Source organism: Gobius niger (assembly GCF_951799975.1).
Source record: "Gobius niger genome assembly, chromosome: 6".
In the NCBI taxonomy this organism is placed as follows: Eukaryota; Metazoa; Chordata; class Actinopteri; order Gobiiformes; family Gobiidae; genus Gobius; species Gobius niger.
This window is the reverse complement of record NC_136857.1, coordinates 15,247,572-15,267,791: the sequence shown is the minus strand read 5'-3', so window position 1 is coordinate 15,267,791 and position 20,220 is coordinate 15,247,572. Positions and strand designations below refer to the sequence as shown.

Genomic DNA, 20,220 nt, shown 5'->3' with positions numbered 1-20,220 from the left:
ACAACTTATCAACTGGATGCAATGCCAGTCTGATTTGCTTCCCTACAGCCTCACGACTTGATACATCTTTGCAACAAAAAAAGCATCCAATGTGTGTAGACACCTATGCAAAATTAATGAACATGTTTGCTACTGAAAACTAGAGGCTGCACAAAATAGCAAGCACGAATAACACTTTCTACTGTTTCTTGGAGCCATCGTGTCATCTCTATTAACGTGAGACAGTTGCTCCAGGTGACTTAATGCTAATGACTTTACGGATAACTATGGCCATTTCAATCAATATTTCTATGCATGGTCCACGCTCACACATCTATCGTAGCTTACAGATCCTGTCACGGCCCTTTGAAAGCCCACTCTCTCTTTGTACTGTGACACTGCGCATCTCTCTTACCTGCTACGGCTGTATCTTGGCAGAAGAGAGAAACGGGAGCAAGGCAGTGTGGAGTATTCCCTTGGTGCCACTAAACCTCCAGTGCCTGTGAATCTTCAGCCTTTTTCTGGTTAATGAGAGCTCTGCACCACATTGTGTTATCTCGAGGTCTAATGAAAGCTTACGGCGCTACTTAGGCTCCACATTGTAATTGTAGAGGCCATGTTAAGGCTAAGGCAGTGTACCTCGTAGCAATTGTTTCAGCGAGCAACAACTCTTAAGTTGTTTATAACCTACATAAGCAAAGTTTCACGACACTGTGGTTTTTAAATCCGCAAATTGGGCCCAGCATGTATTTAGCTATTTAGCTATTTTGTAAAAAGCTATCGAGAGCATAAAACTTGCAACAGCACAGGAGGTCATAGCAACTTGTGTGATTCATATCCAACTTACCCATAATTGAAATCATACTATGCAGCAGTTTATTACATTATAAATCACAGAAGGCATATGCAGCCACTGACTGTTTCAATCAGCACTTAGCAGACCTCATCTGTTGAAATTTTCACAAAGATGATTCCAAACAGGGCTAAACAACAGCGCTAATCGCTTCTGCCTGTTTTTTCAAGAGGATATGAAGCTGTTGTTGACACCAGGGAGCTTAATGGAAGGCTTAGTAGCTTGTTATTGGTTACACCAATCGATAAAGTTTTGAAAATTCTACTTTCAACTTGTTCAGCAGCCTCTACTGTTTGTAGTGCTCATCACTGTCAATAACTCTGCTGTGAACTGGTTTGGTTTGACGGGAGAAGCAAAACATAAAAGCTTAAACTGCCTCGTACAGATGATTAAGATGGATTAAGAATCTTTGTGCACAATGGAAAACTCTGGTACGACAGGGAGCTTACACAATCATCTTACTGCAGCTCTTGTGGGGCGCCTGTCTATCAGTAAACTGTTACATTTCACTGTTGTCTCATTGGCAGTTATGCACAATGATGCATATAAAACACTTAAATGTTATACAATTGCCTTTCTACTCTCAGCTTCCCTCCAGGTCTACATCATATCTATACTATAACGCGCAAACGACTTTATATCTGGCCATGTTGAGGCAGGTCACACAGAGCCTGGTCACAGCGTGAACACAGCTCTGATCTGGGTCAAACCAATCGATGGGGGCTTGAACTGGGACTGAGCGGATTCTGATCTAATCGCTACATGTTTGAACTCTGAAATCCCTGAGCCGCGGGAAGTAAATGGCCATTTACTGCTTTAGGGGAATTCTTTGAAATATAAAAAGTGATGACAGAGTAGTTGCATCATCACTGTAGATGGATGAAATATTTAAATCCAGTGCTGGGTCCTAAGGCAAAGGAGGCCACGCAGGGCACACAGTCTACCCGCTGTTACTTATGCATTTGTAAACATTTTCAGCATTCAGGCCTCATTATACTTTCATTCAGGTTTGTTAAACCATTTCAAAAGACCTGTTTGTCAATTAAAATGACAATAAATAGTCAACAGTGCATATATTTTTGATCCATGTTGATGTAATAAAAAGCTATACTGTACCACAAAAATGCATTGAGAAAACAGACTCCCTTCCTAATTTATTCTTCCTTTTTTTTTGCCAAATACTCTTTAGATGTGAGACTTTTATTGCAGTCATCCATCTATTTAGTCGGCATCTTGCACATGTCTGCCATATTGCCTCATTATTATTCAGCAGTGTAATACCTTGACCGGGCGCCTCGGTGGAACCAAGTGCATTATGAAGCATTTTCATTGTCCTTCATTGTAAATGGCGGCGCTCTGAAATGCGAGCTAAATGAGCATAATTATGGTAATACCAGGCTTTGTAATGTATCATTAGCAGCACTTGCACCCCCCATATCCTCTTTGTACACAACCCCCTCCTCAGCAGCGCCCCATTTTAGCAGCCATTACTTTGCACAGCTCTGCATTGTCTCCCGTGCTATACCTATGATTATGTTCAACAGCAAATCCTTTCAGTGTGCTTCCTTTTATCACATGGACAACTGCACTGTTACACTGGAGATGCATAAAGTCGTGATAATGAATGCTTCTATAGCTCTGGGAGACTAGTCGCTTCTTGCTCATTACAGTTTAGTCAGCACTTTGCTTGTATATGGTGCTTGATTGCTTTTATATCAGGGGACCTGTAAAAACAAACAAACAACGCAGACTGAAAGGATTCACAGAGTTCTTAACTTTTCTCTCTATCTGTCTCTCCACAGGACTGTGCCACCATGCAATTCGGTGCCAACAAGCTGGACAAGAAAGACTTCTTCGGAAAGTCCGATCCCTTTATGGTTTTCTACAGAAGCAATGAGGACGGCACGTGAGTTGATGCGTTATTTCATCTTTTGAGGAATTAGGTTGTGTTTGTTGGATGTTTTCCCCACTGAAAGGGACTATACGGAGTTTAAAAATGTTAAAACTAAGTATTTTCCTCACCCTACTTGTTCCAGCCATGTCCTAATGTATAGAATGAGCCCATATATTCACTACAACGGCCTCTAAAATCCTGCACTGTCACTCAAAAAGGTGTTATTTCGGGTCCGAAATGTCGTCATGCACAAGCTTAATACAGAAGGTGCAGTTACATGTATGACCTGAGGTGGCAGTAGTGAGTATAAAATGGCCAACTTGCATCAAGCCTCTGTCTTGTCAACTTTAGCTTTGGATAATTTATTGCGTTTTATTAATCAAAAAACATACCACTAATGGCAACATATTTAATTAAAAAAAATCAACTGGACCAAAATGAAATGATTAACATTTATTAAATATGACAGAACAGACTTGTTAAAAATCTGTTTCTTAACATTATGTGTCTCCAGTCTGGCAGGGTTTTCTCAAAGCCTTAGGTAAAATTCTAGCATGTCAAATATTGACGTCACCGCAAAAAATAATCGGTTGTGACAGGTCAAACAAGCCAACAACAGTTACAGCCAGAGAAGGTCAAAAACATCTTTCAGCCTCATAAACTGTTTGAAGCCCAATCCGAGATAAATTAAGAGTTTAGCATGAGGGAGGGAAACTGACATTTTTTTTATTATTATAAAAAAATGACTACAGAACTATACAGAACTATAATGAATAGAAACAGTTTTCTGTGAGATAGTAGCTGTGTGCCCTTCCTTAATGCACAGCTTTGACCCCCTTAAAACATGTTTTATTGAAGGAGTCCAACAGTTTCTCACCGCTCTGGAGCTTTGGCCTATTAAAAGCTAGCACCAGACAGACGGTTATAACCGCATCTGTCTCCCCTTTATCTAAAACACTTCTTTTTTGTGTTCAAAATGTTCAGCCACTGAGGATTTCCCCAAACTGCTGTGCACACAATCCGGTCTTAAAAAAACAGGACAAAAAACAAGCTCAATGAGCCCCTTTGAGACATTTTTCGGAAGGCATTATTCATTGTTTTCACAATAAATTTTAATAAATCTCCCAGCTGTTTGGTGGGATCAAAAAGATGAGGTCAAAAGAACTAGGTCGGGGTGTTTTAAGTGCGTGCTGCGTGGCGCGGTGGGGAGAGATTGCGGAGTGGAATTTAAAAATCGCTTCTGACCCATGTCTCCAGGTTCACCATCTGCCATAAGAGTGAAGTGGTAAAGAGCACGCTGAACCCGGTGTGGCAGCCCTTCTCCATTCCTGTCAGAGCGCTGTGCAATGGAGACTACGACAGGTACACTCAAGCATGATGCAGCTCACAAGCACACTGCCTGGGTTTCCATCTCCCTATTTTCATGCATCAGGATAGGTGTGGCAGTCGAGGATTGTGTCAGAAGCAACAGGAACATTTTGTGGGGAAAAAACACACACACAAAAATACACACTTGTACAAGACATGAATAAACTCAAAACCCCAAAACCTGCCCACTAGGCTAAAACTCCAGCAAGGTACTTCTGTCCATAAATTTAGCTTAAAGGGACAGGCCACTGTTTTTCCATACTGAGATATGTTCTTACCTGAGCTTCGACAAGTTGATGTGTAACTGTCTGGTCTTTACCCATGCGCTCAGTCACGCAAAGAAACAAAGATGTTGTTAGCATTTAGCCTGTCCTCTATCGGACCAAATAGGGGTGAAGTTAGAGGCGACCAAGCTCTTCCTTGTATTCCCTATTTTAATAAGGTTACCCGAGTAGTTACACGATCCAAGTATAGTTAAACATGCTGATTTTTTTCATGTTGCAGTAAAGTGAAGATATTACTGCGCAGACGTCGAAGGGCTCCAAAGGTATTAGTACGCCTCACAATATAGTTCCCCTTTTTATCCACTTAGAAAATTGACGTTGTTCAATTTTGTGTAACTATACTTGGATCGTGTAACGTAACTGTGTTCAAATAGAGGAAATGCGGAAGAGCTTGGTCGCTTCTAACTTCACCTCCGTTTGGCCCCATAGAGGAGAGGAGGAGAGGCTAAATGCTAGCAACATCTTTGGTCTTTTTGCATGACTGAGCGCACGCACAAAGACCAGACAGGTACACATCAACTCGTCCAAGCTCAGGTAAGAACATATCTCAGTGTGGAAAAACGGTGGCTTGTTCCTTTAAGATCTGGAGATGGATCCCTGTCGCTGCACTGGGGTTGCCCACTTCTCCTTGCAAGTTGACCCGAGACACTGTTTTAAGGATAGGCTGAATTCAGAGGACAAATTTCCCTTTGGGGGCTATAAAGTCCACATCTTTTACCTTAACGATGGGTTAAAAGGTTCCGAATCATTGTCGGATTGTAACAGCAGCCAAGCGTTCCCCATCTCATTTAGCGAGGAGGGACATGGTGACAATTTGGAAGCGTAAAGCTTCATTATAAGAGTAAATTTAAGCCTAAATGATCATTAACACTGATTTGATAATCAATCCAAAAAAAGGTAAATCCTGATCCAAATGTCTGACTACCTCCCAAAAATATCCATAAAGTTATTTTTTAAAGCAATACAGGCATGACAAACTGATGCTATAGTGCTTCAGCTTTGTACTTTCCACAATCCTTTTACAGTGCAGTGTCCTATTTTCAACTGTCTCTTTTTGGTAGCACCTTGACAGTTCTGACTTTCAGTGAGAAAATCTGCGCCTTACAGAACAAACTTGAGTGTGTCAAATTTAGACTCCATTGATTTTCTCCTGTTATTTTATCTGCAGTTTAAACAGCCCGATCTCCAGCTACATGCCACCTCGCCGGTGTCGCCATCGATTTGCACAAACGTCTTTTCGGGGCGTTTGATTGGCTGCTCGGGTGGCATTTCCTGTATCTTATCAGAATCTGTGCAGCAAGTAACAGGCCTCTTGGGAGATAGACGGGAAAATCACAATAAGGGGTAGAGAGTGGAGATTGCTGGTCTGTGGATGCTGACAGGTGACTGTGCATGGGGTTTAGAACATATGCTCAAATTGTCTCGTCAAGCTTTCGGCCCATCCACTCCAGACGACAGCAGTGGTGGTTTTGGCTGTCCGGCTCAGCTGGGGCATGGGCTAATTGGGTCAGTGACATGGCAAGGTATTTGCCAAAAATCAATTGCAATTTTGAATCTGCACTGCCTTTCCAAAATGTCAGCAGTACAAGGTAGGCACAAGGGACAATTCCTCTTACCGCTGGTGTTCATTTTATAACCCCCAAAATGTAAATTATTACCCAAACAATTTCCGAATAGCGGTTGTGTTTTTACATTTTATCTTTTTAATATCTTTAATCAGTCTAATAGGAACAATACTGCAAAGATCGGGTGCTGCAACTGCAAATAAAGCGCTGCTTCATCATTTTTGGTCTCTTGGGTTGGTGATTATTAAGTGTTTGATGGTGTGTACAGTGAAATATAGTTCATCAAATGCTATAGAGACTGAGAACCATACACTCTCACTTTGGGTAGATTTTTCAATGGATCCAATACGTGGTTGTTTTAGACGGTTCGAAGAAGACAGAAAGAATGTATATTAACAGGCCATAATTAGTTCTCCTACCCAAAACAACAACTACATCTGAGCTACAACTGAGAGAGTTTATGATGTCTTTACTCATCTCCCGGGAGAAAACTACTGCCGCACAAAGCTGATGGTGTTTGACACAGTGCCCAGGCTTCATGTGCTGCTGTGGTTTGAATGTCAAAACACATTTGCTTATTTGTCTGTCATTCAACACTAGCGTTTAGACCCTACATGCAGATAGCAACCAGACAAGCCTTATCTCCCCTGCACTCAACATGAACGCAGTGGATTCATTTGGTGCAGATGGGATGAGGTTAGGGCAGAGGACAGTGGGGCTTCCAACACTCCCCACCTCCGCCCCGTCCCGCCTGCTGCTGGACCTGTCACACATGACTGACGACTGCTGATCAGATCTGGCACTCTTCATTTTTAACCAATTCCACACTTTAGTCCATTTTTACATTTAGAAATCCTAGGGTGTTTATTTCAAATCCTTTTTCCATTTGCGGTTATGTAATATTTCATAAATTGTGGGTTGTTTTGTGTGAACAAGTCTGGGGGGGGGGCACAGTTTTCCGTCCCTTGACTGTTGTTTGTAGCTGTAAGATTTTCCCCATGAGCTTTGAAATGTTTATGACAAGAAAACTGTCTCAATGTTGCCGCTGTGTGCTGTGCCTTCCAGGTCGATCAAAGTGGAAATCTATGACTGGGACAGAGATGGAAGGTAAGGGTGGTTTCTTTGTTCACCCAACCCAGACTAGTTGACAACTTATCTTATCTTAACTTATTGGTTGACGTGAATTGTTTCTTTTGTTTCGCTCCCGCAGCCATGACTTCATTGGTGAATTTACTACCTGCTACAATCAACTGTGCCGGGGCCAGTGTGTCTTTGAGGTGAGTCCCAGCCCTCCATGCACAAGTGATGGACAACGTTTGACCACTGCACATTATTTTACTCTATACTTGCACTTTGCAGCATGTCTGACCTCTGCATTCTGACCCTTTTCACTGACAGCCTGTTGTTTTATGGACATGTAGCTATTAGTGGTAGAGAAATGTGAGTCTTAGATATAAAAATTGCTGTGCCAAAGGGCTGCAGATGGTGCAAAGTTTAAACTTTAGAGGGCAAAATATTAAACAAGCCTGTATTACGGAGCAAATATGCCTGCTCTTTTGAACGGCAAGGTCAGGCAAGTTCAAAAACACACTCCCTCTTTTGTGAAATAACCTGTAGCCCTATCTGTCTTCGCCTGACGTTGAGCAGGTGGTAGGTTAAATGGTGCCACAGAAACGGCATGTCCCGAATACTGATTGGAAAGCTACTCTTGATTAAAACGGGGGTCCTTTATCCGGCTAAGTTCTCCGAGGGTCAGATTTGGTGTTGCTGCGGCGTTTGCTCGGAGGCTCACTTGATTTTGGCTCATTAGAAAACTTGCCATGTTACATTAGGCTCTGAATTAGTCATGGAGGAGGTGGTTTGAGGAGGGGCAGAGCGGGGCAAGGGAGAAGTGCACGGGGGTTGAGAAGAGAGGAGAGAGGCGACCCCAGCAGGCCTTTTCACACCGCTGACATGGCACTAAAGACGCATCAATTACCCTTCACCAAAGCTCGGAATTTTAATGAGGAAATTCCAAGTACAGCCGTCCGGCGCCACCTTGTTTGCCATATCACTGGTGTTGCATGGAACAAGATAAGGATGATATTTACCTTGACATTTTCAAGGGGTTTTTCATTTGTGAATTTGTTCTTGCAAAGGTCTAGGGTAGTGCAGAATAAGAAAAGACTTTGACTTGCATTACCTTTCGCCATGCATGTTGTCAGAGGATTTTGCCAGGACTTCTCCTGAAGTGAACAAGCCGAAAATCATAATATCAGGGTTTTAGTTTTTTTTTGCATGAATATATCTCCGTCTTGGCAAAACCCTTGGATTTAGTGAACACTGCACTAAGCCTTTGACATATTTTCACATTGTATTATGCTATCTTTTGAGTCTCTTCTTCTGTGAGGTGTTCAGCTCAAGCTTTTATCCGACATTAAATCACATAAGTTTTAAAATTGCTCTTTTCACTTCCCTCAAACACCCGGTCTGTCCTTAAATCACTGCCCCAGCCCTGTCCTCTGCAGACCATAGAAACAAGCTCCACAACTACATTAACTGTAGCGGACTTGAACTTTTATCAATAGTGCCCTTCATAGATTTAAAAACAAAAGCTGTTTAAAACGTTAATATATTGTCTTTTTTGCAAATTTATTCAACAGGGCATTACAAATGCTCACCTTAAAAGCCTCGTTGAATACAAAAGTAGAAATCTTAACATAACCAATAATCTTGATTTGTTAGTGTCATAAGTTGTTGCCCTCAAGACTCTGCATTGCCAAAGTTTCGTATTTGATCCAAAACATGTGTGAATAGGTCATTGCCAGTGTTGCTAGTGTTTTAAAGTAAAGTGAAAAGTATGTGCACTCGGCCCACACAAACATCAGCGGTGTGAGTGGCACTGACAGGCGGCTAATGCTAACATGGTCGGGTGTAATTGAGGGTGATGCGTGTGTGACGTAGCCTGACTGTCATAGTGTAACAAGCGTGGAGAGTGTTGGAGAGGGTCAGATAATATGTGGGCAGGAGGTGATAGGAAGAGAAATCCAGTTGCTTTTATGTGGTTGTGTTTGAAAGTATCCCCTTAGGATACAACTTAACACACTAATGTCCATGTTACTCTTTTTAAAAACAAAAGAAAAACTCAAACAGCACACGCAATCAAACAGAATGAAGCAAATTCTTATAGCATTGAAATAGTTGACAGTTCGTTTTACCATTTCAGATGGTTCATTATGAGTTGGATTTTGGCAACACTTAGGATAATCATACGTAACTTGACTTGACTTGGGCTCTACCTTGACACATGTTGTCAGCATTACTGTCGGCTGAAACCATTCTGTTGTTTCATGGCTGTTTCACTTTGAAGCCCATCTGAAAAACATTAAGGTCATGCAAACAATAAAACACAATGTTGTTTCTAACATGGAAAATATATGAAAGTTGTCTTCACTTTTACAATTACATAATCTAGTGATATAAGAAACTTTGAGAGGATTTTTGTTTTCTCTCCTTCGTTGTTGCTGATTATGTTTTTGTGACATGCAAACGAGTCCGCAGCAGGAATACTGAAATATGCTACATTCTGCACCTGAACATGTTGCCCATGTTGCCTCGTGAATAAAACATGGTTTTATAAGATTTGCAGGTGCATTCCTTCAAGCAGCTGCTAGAGATACACAACTGAGATGTTTTTGCACTTGCTTTTCTTATCGCTGTCATATTTTAAGCCCGCCTCTATTATAACACACTCTATAAAATTCATTATTTTTATCAGTCAATATTTACACACAGAGAGGAACATGTTTCTAAATGCCCTGAAGCTTACAATGCACCGAGGAAAGCACATTGCTGCGTCTGAGCCTCCAGCTGAGTAAAAATCCTTTCATATAAGGCCTGTCCCGCTACTGGGCTTGATCAATGCTATCTCGCTCTCACCTACACCACTGCTCTTATTGGATTCAGGCTGTATGCACCATTAGACATATAGACACAGAGGTAGGAGGACAGAGATGTGGTGTGTGTGTCTGTGGAGGGCAAAAAGCAAAAATCTATTCACAAGATTACTTTTTTCTTTGCTTTTTCTATTGTAGGTGGTGAATGCCAAGAAGAAACTCAAGAAGAAAAGATACATCAACTCAGGAACGGTAAGGATAATAAGACCAAAACTAGTTGTCGATTTATTTAGTTGTGTAGTATTTGGTTCGTGAGATATGTTGAGTAAATTAGAACCGAATGAAAGGTGGATGAGCAGCTATGGCACTGTATGGGTAGCGACAGTGGCTCAGAAGAAATTGCTTCTAGTTCACTTGGAGAAGTAGGAATGACATTTTTAATCAAGTTCAAAGGAGGGAGAGTGAATACGGGAGAGATTTACATTAAGATTTAGTTGTCTCTAGCAAGAGTAAATTATTACTGTCACTCTACATTACATGGTGCCAAGCTACAATGCCTGACCAAAAAAACATGCTAATATTTGGAGCACACATTCGCTGTAGATTTAATACACTCATGCAATGTCCAAAGATCCAGATATGTTGTATTGATGATGGGAGAATGCGATCACTGCGCAAAGCCCCCTCCAGCACATCCCAAAGATTTTCACTGGGTTAAAATCTGGACTCAGTGCTGGCCAATCCATGAAAAGGATAACCACTCTTTTACAATGTGAGCCAGATGAATCCTGGCGCTTAGTATTTAGCCTCTCCAGCATATTCCTATGGACCCAAACGGGGGTGAAGTTAGAAGCTTCCATTTTCAAGTGTCAAGATTTTTTTTTGCTAAACCATGTGAATGGTTTGAAATTATATTTCTCTCATCCTTGTGTGTGATTAAATACAATTACGTGAGCAGATACACGATCCAAGTATAGTTGCATAAAATTGAACATGTCGATCATCTACGAGGACAAAAAGGGGCACTACATTGTAAGGCATAATAACACCTAGGAGCACTTCGACGTTTTTGCCTTGTAGCCATGGAAACATCTTGTAACTGAAGACATTTTATGAATGAGCCTTTAATCTAGGTGACGACCTTTTCTTTGGTCAGGCAGTGTACATGTAGCACCAGTTGCCATGAGGGAGACTGAAGAAAGCGTCACCTACTTGCTCATACAAAGGGGAGTGAAGTGTCACTGGATTCAAATTGCCTTTGGCTGTGTGATCAAATGCTTTAAGCACTAAGCCTCTGTCGTCCGATTAGTTCTCTATAAAAGAGACTAAAGGGGAGACATAAAGTGTTAGAAAAGAAAGAGGACGATAAGATTGACTTGGGTGCTATTGCTTTTGTGGCTGATGATCCCGCAATGAAAATGAATTGTTACGAGCCTACAATATTAAACAGTCACAAAGTTTGAGCAGTTAACTTACAGTGAAAAAAGACACCAGCTTCCACTGCCTCTTGACAATCCCTGTCTGCTGTGATGCATTAGTCTAATAAATCTAGCAGAATGTGTTTACCCCGAGTGACGCAAGCCTTATTCTCTATTCGCCTATATTGAAATAACTAAGTAAATTTGTAAAACATTTCCGTTATGTTAAACGGGGAGAAGTCCATCTTAAAGACTGCTATTAGTGAGCGATCATTGAGTTGACGTGACAGTATTTCCAAACTATGCACATTATCTCGTCTGGCGCACTACTTTGGCTGCTCCTGCTGATCCGAGTGGCAGCGTAATTAAAATCTGAGGCCAGTTATCCATCACAACCCCCCGACACCAGTGCGCTCCTCTGATGATGGCTCCTCTGTGATGCTAATACTAATATGCCATTTGGGCCGTGCGTATCATTCTGCAGAGATAAGTTATTTAGTGGGCGGCTATAGGCGAGGTCAGCGGGTAATGTGGGGGCGCGGGAATGGCTTAATTACAGAGCTAAAGATGATTTGTTTGGGCCGCTCTCCCCTCAGGTGTCCTTGTTGTCGTTCAACGTGGAGTCGGATCACACGTTCCTGGATTATATCAAAGGAGGGTAAGTCAAATTTACATTTTAATAACCTCTCATGACCCTGTTGACCCTTCCATCTGTCTACAAGACCCAACCAGGGAGCAATCGAAACGCATTCAACTGCTTGCTTTGACCAAAAACATGAAATTATATGGGGTCCAGGTTTTCACCACTCACCCATCTATGCTTGGCAGTGTGTGGGAGCTTAAAGCAAGGGATTTTACTGAACACATGAAGGGTTGCTCCCAAGAACAGTCTCTCAACAAAGGAAAGAAAAATGTTTTATAGTACAAAGCTGTCAGTTGTGCTTTTTCAAATTAACTAACAGTCACAGTCGGTTCGCCCTCAGTTCAGTGAAATATGAAGGCAACATGAATAGAAAAGTATCATACGTTATATACATTTGGATTTTGAGTGGTTTAGTTTCTAGAAGTAACTAAATCTTGTTGCTTTAACTTGACAGATCCTTAAAGCAGTACTAAGTAACTTGTTTACCATAATAAATCCTTTTCGTAGTCCCTCTGGGGGTAATACAAGAGTTTATGGGATGACTGGGGGGGGGTCTTTCATCTTCCCCTGGTGTCTCTGTCCAGAAAACCGCACTTGCGACTTCCCTGCATCGGGTTGGAGCCACCAATACACACTAATGGAATCACGAAGAAGAAGCTAACAGGCTAACGGGCAAAGCTAACTGCGGGCTAGCGCCACTTAAACAGTATTTACAGCCAAGTTTGAGTGAAAAAAAGTATCTCCAATGTGTAATTGGATGAACAATATCCTTCTCTCCCTTTGTCTTTTCTGTCAGCGTAGTATTTACTCTCATGGACAATTAATGAGTAAAAAAACACAACATGTGGCGCTTATTGGCCTCTAGGGGCATGAGTTACTTAGTTCTGCTTTAATGTTAAATCGATCCATAACAGTCACAGTCAGTTCAGTGAAATATAAATGCAATATGAATTGAAAAGTGTCATACATTCAATAAATTTCGATTTTGAGTCGTATAGTTTCTACAAGTAACTAAATCTTGTTGTCGATAAAAAAACATACGGTATAATACTGTATATGATGCAAATTTGTACCGATAACAGATGAAACAAATATAACACATCAAAATGATATACGTCATCACAACAATTGACAACAGTTAATGTGCACTATAACGTCAGTCCATAATCTAAAGAAGATTAAACAACAAAGATTCACTCGGCACATTTAGTTTTTGTTTTGACTGAAGAGATTTCAATTTGAGATGAATGAAACTGATCAGATGTTGTGTAAAATATGAAGAGGAATAACATAAGCAGGATCCCAATGAGTGCGAGTGCTGCAGTGAGCTGGCAGGGGCCCAGTGTTTCTGTTGGCACTTGTGATTATCATTAAAGAGATTCTACATGTCTCTGTCTCTGGAGATTCCTCTGTGCTGTTGTCTCTATCTGATTAAACACGTCTGCGACAACATCGAACTGTCAGCCTCCAATTTATGGTGTGTTCAAAGATACAGCCTATCAAATATCCCAATTCTCTTTGAAATTGTGTTTTAGTGGGACACATGTTGGTCCAATTTTTACAGAAAGATGTGATAAAAGTGCATCCTGATGAGTTGTGCCATGTGTGACAGCTGTTGAAATGTAAGCCCTCTTTTTTTTTTTTTTTTTGGTCCCCAATGTGAGAGGCACGACATAAAATCTGTACGGATCCCTGCTGTGTGGACCAGATGTAGCCGGGGCTCTGGTTTCAGTATTCATTGTTGTTTACAGATTCAAATATGCAAAACACCTATACAAAGGCTACACCGAGTATGTTGTTATTCATAACATTGTCATTACCAATTAGCTGCTTATCGATGGTGATACTGGGCCACTGTGCCAGAAGGAAGGCCCCAGGTTTGATCCCTGGGCCGGATAGGGGCCTTTATGTGCGGAGTTTGCATGTCCTCCCCGTGTCTGCATGGGTTTTTGTCATAGATATATTACTAATAGGCCGTCATTCCTCTCTCAAATCATGACGGATTTACAGACTCCTCCTCCCCAGCTCTTAGGTTAGGTTAGGTTAGGTTACTTTAATTATACCCGTGGGTAAATTTGTCTTGCAATTCTGAGAACTAGTCAAAACATTAAAACACATTATACAAAGATAAAACATCACACATATTTAAATATAAAGCTTGTGAAGCATGTTCCTAAAAAGGCAGTCATAGTTCAGTCATAGCCGTGCAGCTCCAATGCTAACAGTCCAGCCCTCATTAGTCTACGAGATTTCTAAAATGTTTCTTATGAAAACCAGCATGGTCTCTTTAATTGTGCCTAACCCAGCGTTATCACAGGAGCAATATCTAGCTGTTGAATTTAAAAAAAAATAGGCACCAGGCTTTATAGTTGTTTAGAACGTGTCTAAAGTTCAATGCTATGCAATGTAAAACTAGCTTGTTCTGCAGCCACTATGTGGAGGTACTACAGCAATGCCCCTAGCTTCGTCCTCGTGAATCTCTGCTACAAGCAGCCTTTGTTTTTTGTCCGGGTACTCCGGTTTTCCCTACCACTAAAAGCATGTACAATAGGTTCCCTTCCCTTCTGGTGCTAGGCCTCCTGGAAATGAGATTCTTAGGCCCAAACAGGAAAGGAACCATATTCAGTCTCTCATTCATACACCAGTGTATGCAGACACCGGATAATCAAATAAATGTGACCACTCTCTATACCCACCAAGTAACACTTCGTAAACCTACTTTGGGGCAATGCTAAATATTTAGTTGTAATTTTAGATGCTAACATGCTGAGTACACATTTTATCAGTGTAACATTATATACACCATAGCACACGGTTCATTGTACAGAGTGATGTGTGCAAACAGATCTGTTTTCTAAACAGTCGCAGTATCCCTAGTGTAAAAGTGCCAGTGTGTAAAATGAGGTGGTAGAGAGTGTCCATTAGTAGTTCAATAGTCTGATGGCCTGAGGGGAAGCTGTTACCCTGCTGTTATACTGCTGTGACAGTGGACCAGATAGGGGTGTGAGGTCTCTGCTGATTGGTCAGGATATACTGTGCCCCCAACCGCTCTCACTTTTCTCTGTTGATCCGCTCACTGCTGCCCAAAATAAGGCTCAACTCGTTCTTTACTCTGTGATTTATTGCAGGAATCTGATAGCTATCTGAGTAAACAAAGCTTAAAGCGCAGTCCAGGGAGGAGTACTTATTTCCCTTCTTTTTCCCTTCATCGTTTTCTATATTTGTTACACCAATCTACAAGGACGACAATATATATATATATATATATTATATATCTCAGTTAGAACTGAGACTGTTATAAATGTCAAGGCACTAAGGGTCTACATTCGAGTCTCTAATGATGGGTACATGTTGAGTTAGTGTGACTTTGAACTTGGCTTGGTGTCTTGGATGATCAAAAATGTTATGACACATTATCTGGTGTGAAAAGCTTGAGGACCACGAAATAATTGCATTTTAACCTGTTAATTCCCACTCCACTGATTAGGTTTAGGGTGAGGGGTTAGGGTTATGTGATGTAAGTTGTGTTTTCAGTCACACAGATCTTACACATATTTTTAGAAACTAGAAGGTCTTGGCTTTCAAATGTGGTATCACACTGGCATATAGGCTGTAAGCTCAGTCAATATGCTTTGAGATTTGAATATGGATAATTGTTAAACCTAACTCTAGCCCTTATCTGGCAGCAATAAGCAATTTGTTTATTGTGGTTATAATCAACATATTTTGATTAATCGTGCAGAACTACTAAATAAACCTACTTACTTAATAACTTAAGTTATTGTTGCCATATAGTTTTGTTGGACAAGGACATTCTTGCATACACACAGAATGCAAAAATCCTGTGTGTATGCAAATGTGATTTTTGTGTGTGTGACTGACGAGTTGCTACTTCAAACCATCTTGAAAATGTTGTTTGTTTGTTTGTTTTGGAGAAAGGGGCACATAATATAAGTTTGTCTTCTTTGTGCTCCTTTTCAATTGTCTGAGGATGGAAGATTTTTTCTTATCAGTATTATTTTATGTAAAAAAGAAAGAATAATCAGTACGATTTAAATAAATAAAAAATAAAATGATATTTAATATACTACTATGTATAGGCTTACATATACTTGCCGAGCGCATTTCCCCACTTCTTTTAATCCAGCAAAATAATATGTAAAGCACCAGCAAACAACTCTCTGTGTCAAGCAATTTGTGGTTCAATTTCAGATGTGCGCTATTCCCATCCAGCCTTAATGAGAGTGGGCCATGCCATCACTGCAACTAATCAACAAAAACCCAGTTAGAAAATGAGTCATTCAAGCTTTAATACTGTAAGATTGAAACTTGCTCTGACTCATATCTGCATCCACCTCATACCTTGTTTGATTGGGAAATCATGAATAGTTGGAAAATTAGATTTTTATCAGTCTGGTTTAAATCGTTTTAGTGAGATTCATCATAGCTGGCATTGAGTTGGGTTTTTTGTGTTGTTTTTTCTTATTTTAACCTTGTGACAACACTGCTTTGTTGTTGACTATTTTCATCGTATAGTGTTTCCCTGAAGGATTTCTCTTTCATCGACGGCCACAAGTCGAGTAGAAATGAATATGAATGAGCCTGATAAAATATGGAGGAGATGTGAGAGCTTAACGAAGGGCGGACAACCTGTCAGATGCGGACGTGTTCCTCAGCGGATCAGTGGCTGCCCTGGTTTTAGGCCTGTCCTAGTTCTGTCCCACAGCTCTCACAGATGGACACAGTGTAGTAGCCTTTGTGAACTATGTGTATTTTACTACATCCCTTTACCTCCCCGTGGAATCTCATTTGTCAAGAATTATGGGACACCCCGCACCGAAGGCCACTGATACAGCAAACAGTAAAACAAGTGTCACTCCTTGTTTATAAGTATATACACGGGCTTGAATTATTCATTTGTTTTGTCCAAGCGTTTAATTAATATTCACCGAAAAACCCAGATAAACACTTTACAAACTTTTGTAACCTCATTAGTTGAAAAGTGCAGACAGTAACGCTAACCTGTGGCGAATGCTCTTAGTGATGTCCTGACCCACTTAAACTTTACTAGTTTTTGCGGTTTGTCTGTTTTTACAGCACGGCACGCTCTTTTTTGTAAAGATTTTATAAGCATGACGGTGATGTCCCCAGATATGAGATGAACATGTTGGCTTGAACCAGTTTGGGCCCAGTCCCCCAATGGCAATCAAGTCCGCATTAGTGCTACCTCAGCCTCTAATCGTTAAATGACTGAGTTCATATTGTGTCTTCATAAGCAGCCACAGCCACCTGAGCCGATTAGAGCGCAACCTATAAAAATTACCTTTAAGTGATTTTTGCCTTTTATCTTGTGTGGTATGTTCAGGTTTAGTCTTGGACAAATAGTGGTCATGTTTCAAAAGTGTTTTTTGAAGGCATTGTCGGTAAAGCAGAGCTCCTGTTCTGCCAAAAGTACAAAGCGTCTTTCACAGGACATTTCTATGGCGAACATGTCAGACGGGAAAAAGATAAAAGCATTTGAGAGCCTCTCCGCTCATACAAAGTTATGAAAGATTCAGATAAGAGAAGTAATATGTTTGATACAAATCTACTCGTCGTCTGATCAAAAGATTGTGTACTTCCACGTGAATTGCAAAATCGCAGACAAGCGATGCTCCTTTTTGAATGCTTTTTGAAATGATTTCTTTTTTTCAATTATCAAATGAGATGCAAAGATCCACCACAGCGGGGTATACACTCCCCCGATTAATTAAGGCAACCCTTTTGAAAGACTCATGTTTCAAAATATCAAATGATTCTTCCTTTGAAAGGTTTTGTGCTCAGATATTCCCTTTGGAGATCTGTGTGTAATCGTTGTCAATAGTTATTTACAAAAACGGTCTGTGTAGTCTAAGCTAAGCAAGCACTGTACTGAAGCTAATTTGACTCATAAAAACAAAATGATGTAATGTTATAGTGGTATATCATTTTTTATGACCCACTGGAGTATGCTGACTGTAATTGAGGGTGATTTATTACTGCACATGCTAGAAATTCGCCGCAACATTAAACGCAAAGTTGTGCATTAAGCATTTTTAATAGTGTACAGTGTATAAGTTCAGGCTTACACAATAAATGTAGCTCAATTAATTTGATTATGCTTCACCAGCTGTAGTCGGTGATTTTATGAAGATTCTTCCTCTCAGTTAAGTTGTCTGAAGGATGTCTAAAAGATGGATGTGTTGCAACTTGTCATTGTTCGCCAAATGTTTAGTGAGTCTTCTTAATGAAGTCGCCATCTGCCCACTGTCCCTCAAGTTTCATTAAGAAAACAAGAGAGAAGCAAAGCATGTGACTTTCTTTCAAAAGTTATAGAGCCCCAATTCTGAATAGACCATTTTTACAGACAGAGACTTCTATTTTTGGATTTGTTTTTACGGTTTAGACTTACTTATTTGTGTTTGTGCTTTTGACAGAAGAGTGCAGTGTTTTGTGTATTTGGTCGACATGAAGAAAACAGTGTGCAAACAAACATTCTTATCTTTATCACTTCATGTTCTCAAACCTGTTTTTAATTGCCTCTTCGGCCTTTGAGTTATTATATGCAAATTTAATCAGACCATATGCTCTGTCTGTTTTCTTATTCATTCCTAATCCCACCTGTACCATTCGCAAGACATTGCTTTCACATTTTGCCAAGCTTTAGAAACAATATGATTTTACGCGCCACTTGCATCATCAACAATGCCGCAGCTGCACTAACCTCACAGATTTTGTCAAAGTAATGCATAAATATTACCTCACTCGCCCACATCGGATCAGCACATTCATGAATAACCAAATTTAAAGACATGATTTTCCATTAGCAGCAGAGTCAAAAAGATACAAAGATTGCAGCGCGGAAGGACGAGGGAAGTAAACAAAACTAGCGGCGCTTACGTCAAAGGTATAAAACAATGAATACTCAAAGCGGATTAAGCGTATGGGAAGCATAGAAATCCAATACGTTGTTTGGGAGATTTAGCGCATCTGAAGCAGCAGTTTTTGCATCGCTGGAAATGAGTTCTCTCTGGTGGCCAGTCGTTAAGTTGGGTCAGGTTTATTTGCACAGCCTTAATAACGGTTTCTGCCAGAGAGGAGTCCCACACCCACTGAACAAAAGTGACCCATCACCCTTAAATAACTAAAAATGCGGAATCATCAAACTTGCAGCTCATTATAAGAAAGGCCATGCTCCCGGTGGGACGGTCAAACTGTAACAAGGGGGCGGGGAGACCAATTAGTTTATGTTTGAGGCATACAATAGCATCTGCAATTATAGATGCATCAAGATTATAGTGGAATCACACAGATTAAGTTGTTTCATGTGAACACAGATTAAGTGTTTTAGAATCCCAGTTGATCAGAACCCAATCAGGACCTGGTTCATGGTCAGTTTTCACGAAACCCATTCTGATTCCTGTGTGTTAGGTTTGAGTCTTCGGCCTAATGGGCATCGATAAGAGTATGCGATCTTTGTTGTGTTTAGCCTGTATAAAGAACGTGTTATTGTTGCGATCTGTGTTTCAATTGTTGTTTTTTAGATTCCGCGTAAAGAGCTGTTTTGTGTAAGATACAGTGGGAGGAAAAAGTGAGTACACCATGTGGAATTTATTACATTTCTGCCTAAATTTGTCAGATAATGTTGTCTGATCCTTATTAAAATTACAAGAATGATTAAACAGTGTCTGCTTGACTAATACCACCCAAACATTTACATTTTATCATATTTTCAATGGCCATAACATGAAAATATTCACAGGAGAGAGAGAAATAAGTAAGTAAAGAGGAATGGTCCAAGAAAAAATGGAGCAGCATGGAACATCAAAACCCTATCCCCACTATGAAGTATGGTGCAGTGAGAATCATGGTGTGGGGCTGTTTTGATATCATCAATAGAAAAATGCATTCACAAGTTTATCAAGATATTTTGCAGAAAGACCTGAGAGATTCACAACAGCATGTGAGTGAACCCCTGTATATGCTATATAAATAGCTGGCTGACCCTTCTTTTGTAACAATAACAGCTTTCCAGTAGTTGCAGATTAGACGTTCACATCGATCAGGATGAATCTTGGACCATTCCTCTTTGCAAACTGCTGCAGTTCAGTGAGATTCAGGTGGTGTACTTACTTATTCCTCCCTCTCCTGTGAATGTTTACATGTTATGGCCAATAAAAATATGATAAAATGTAAATGCTTGGTATTAGTTCAAGCAAGCACTGTTTAATCATGCTTGTTGTTTTAAAAAGATCACACCACATTTCATGACGAATTTAGGCAGAAATGCAAGAAATTCCACACGGTGTAAACTCACTTTTTC

General features: G+C 40.4%; 1 protein-coding gene across 2 annotated transcripts in view; it reads left to right on the top strand.

The window, feature by feature from the left end:
* The window catches only part of cpne5a (copine Va), a 102,400-nt gene that overhangs the window by 64,280 nt on the left and 17,900 nt on the right, over nt 1-20,220 (top strand). For both annotated transcript variants that reach the window (XM_079558175.1, XM_079558174.1), the window contains 6 exons: nt 2,635-2,738; nt 3,984-4,088; nt 7,009-7,050; nt 7,154-7,220; nt 10,017-10,070; nt 11,833-11,894. In XM_079558175.1, coding sequence (XP_079414301.1) covers nt 2,635-2,738; nt 3,984-4,088; nt 7,009-7,050; nt 7,154-7,220; nt 10,017-10,070; nt 11,833-11,894 — 434 coding nt within the window. The remainder of the gene's footprint in view (nt 1-2,634; nt 2,739-3,983; nt 4,089-7,008; nt 7,051-7,153; nt 7,221-10,016; nt 10,071-11,832; nt 11,895-20,220) is intronic.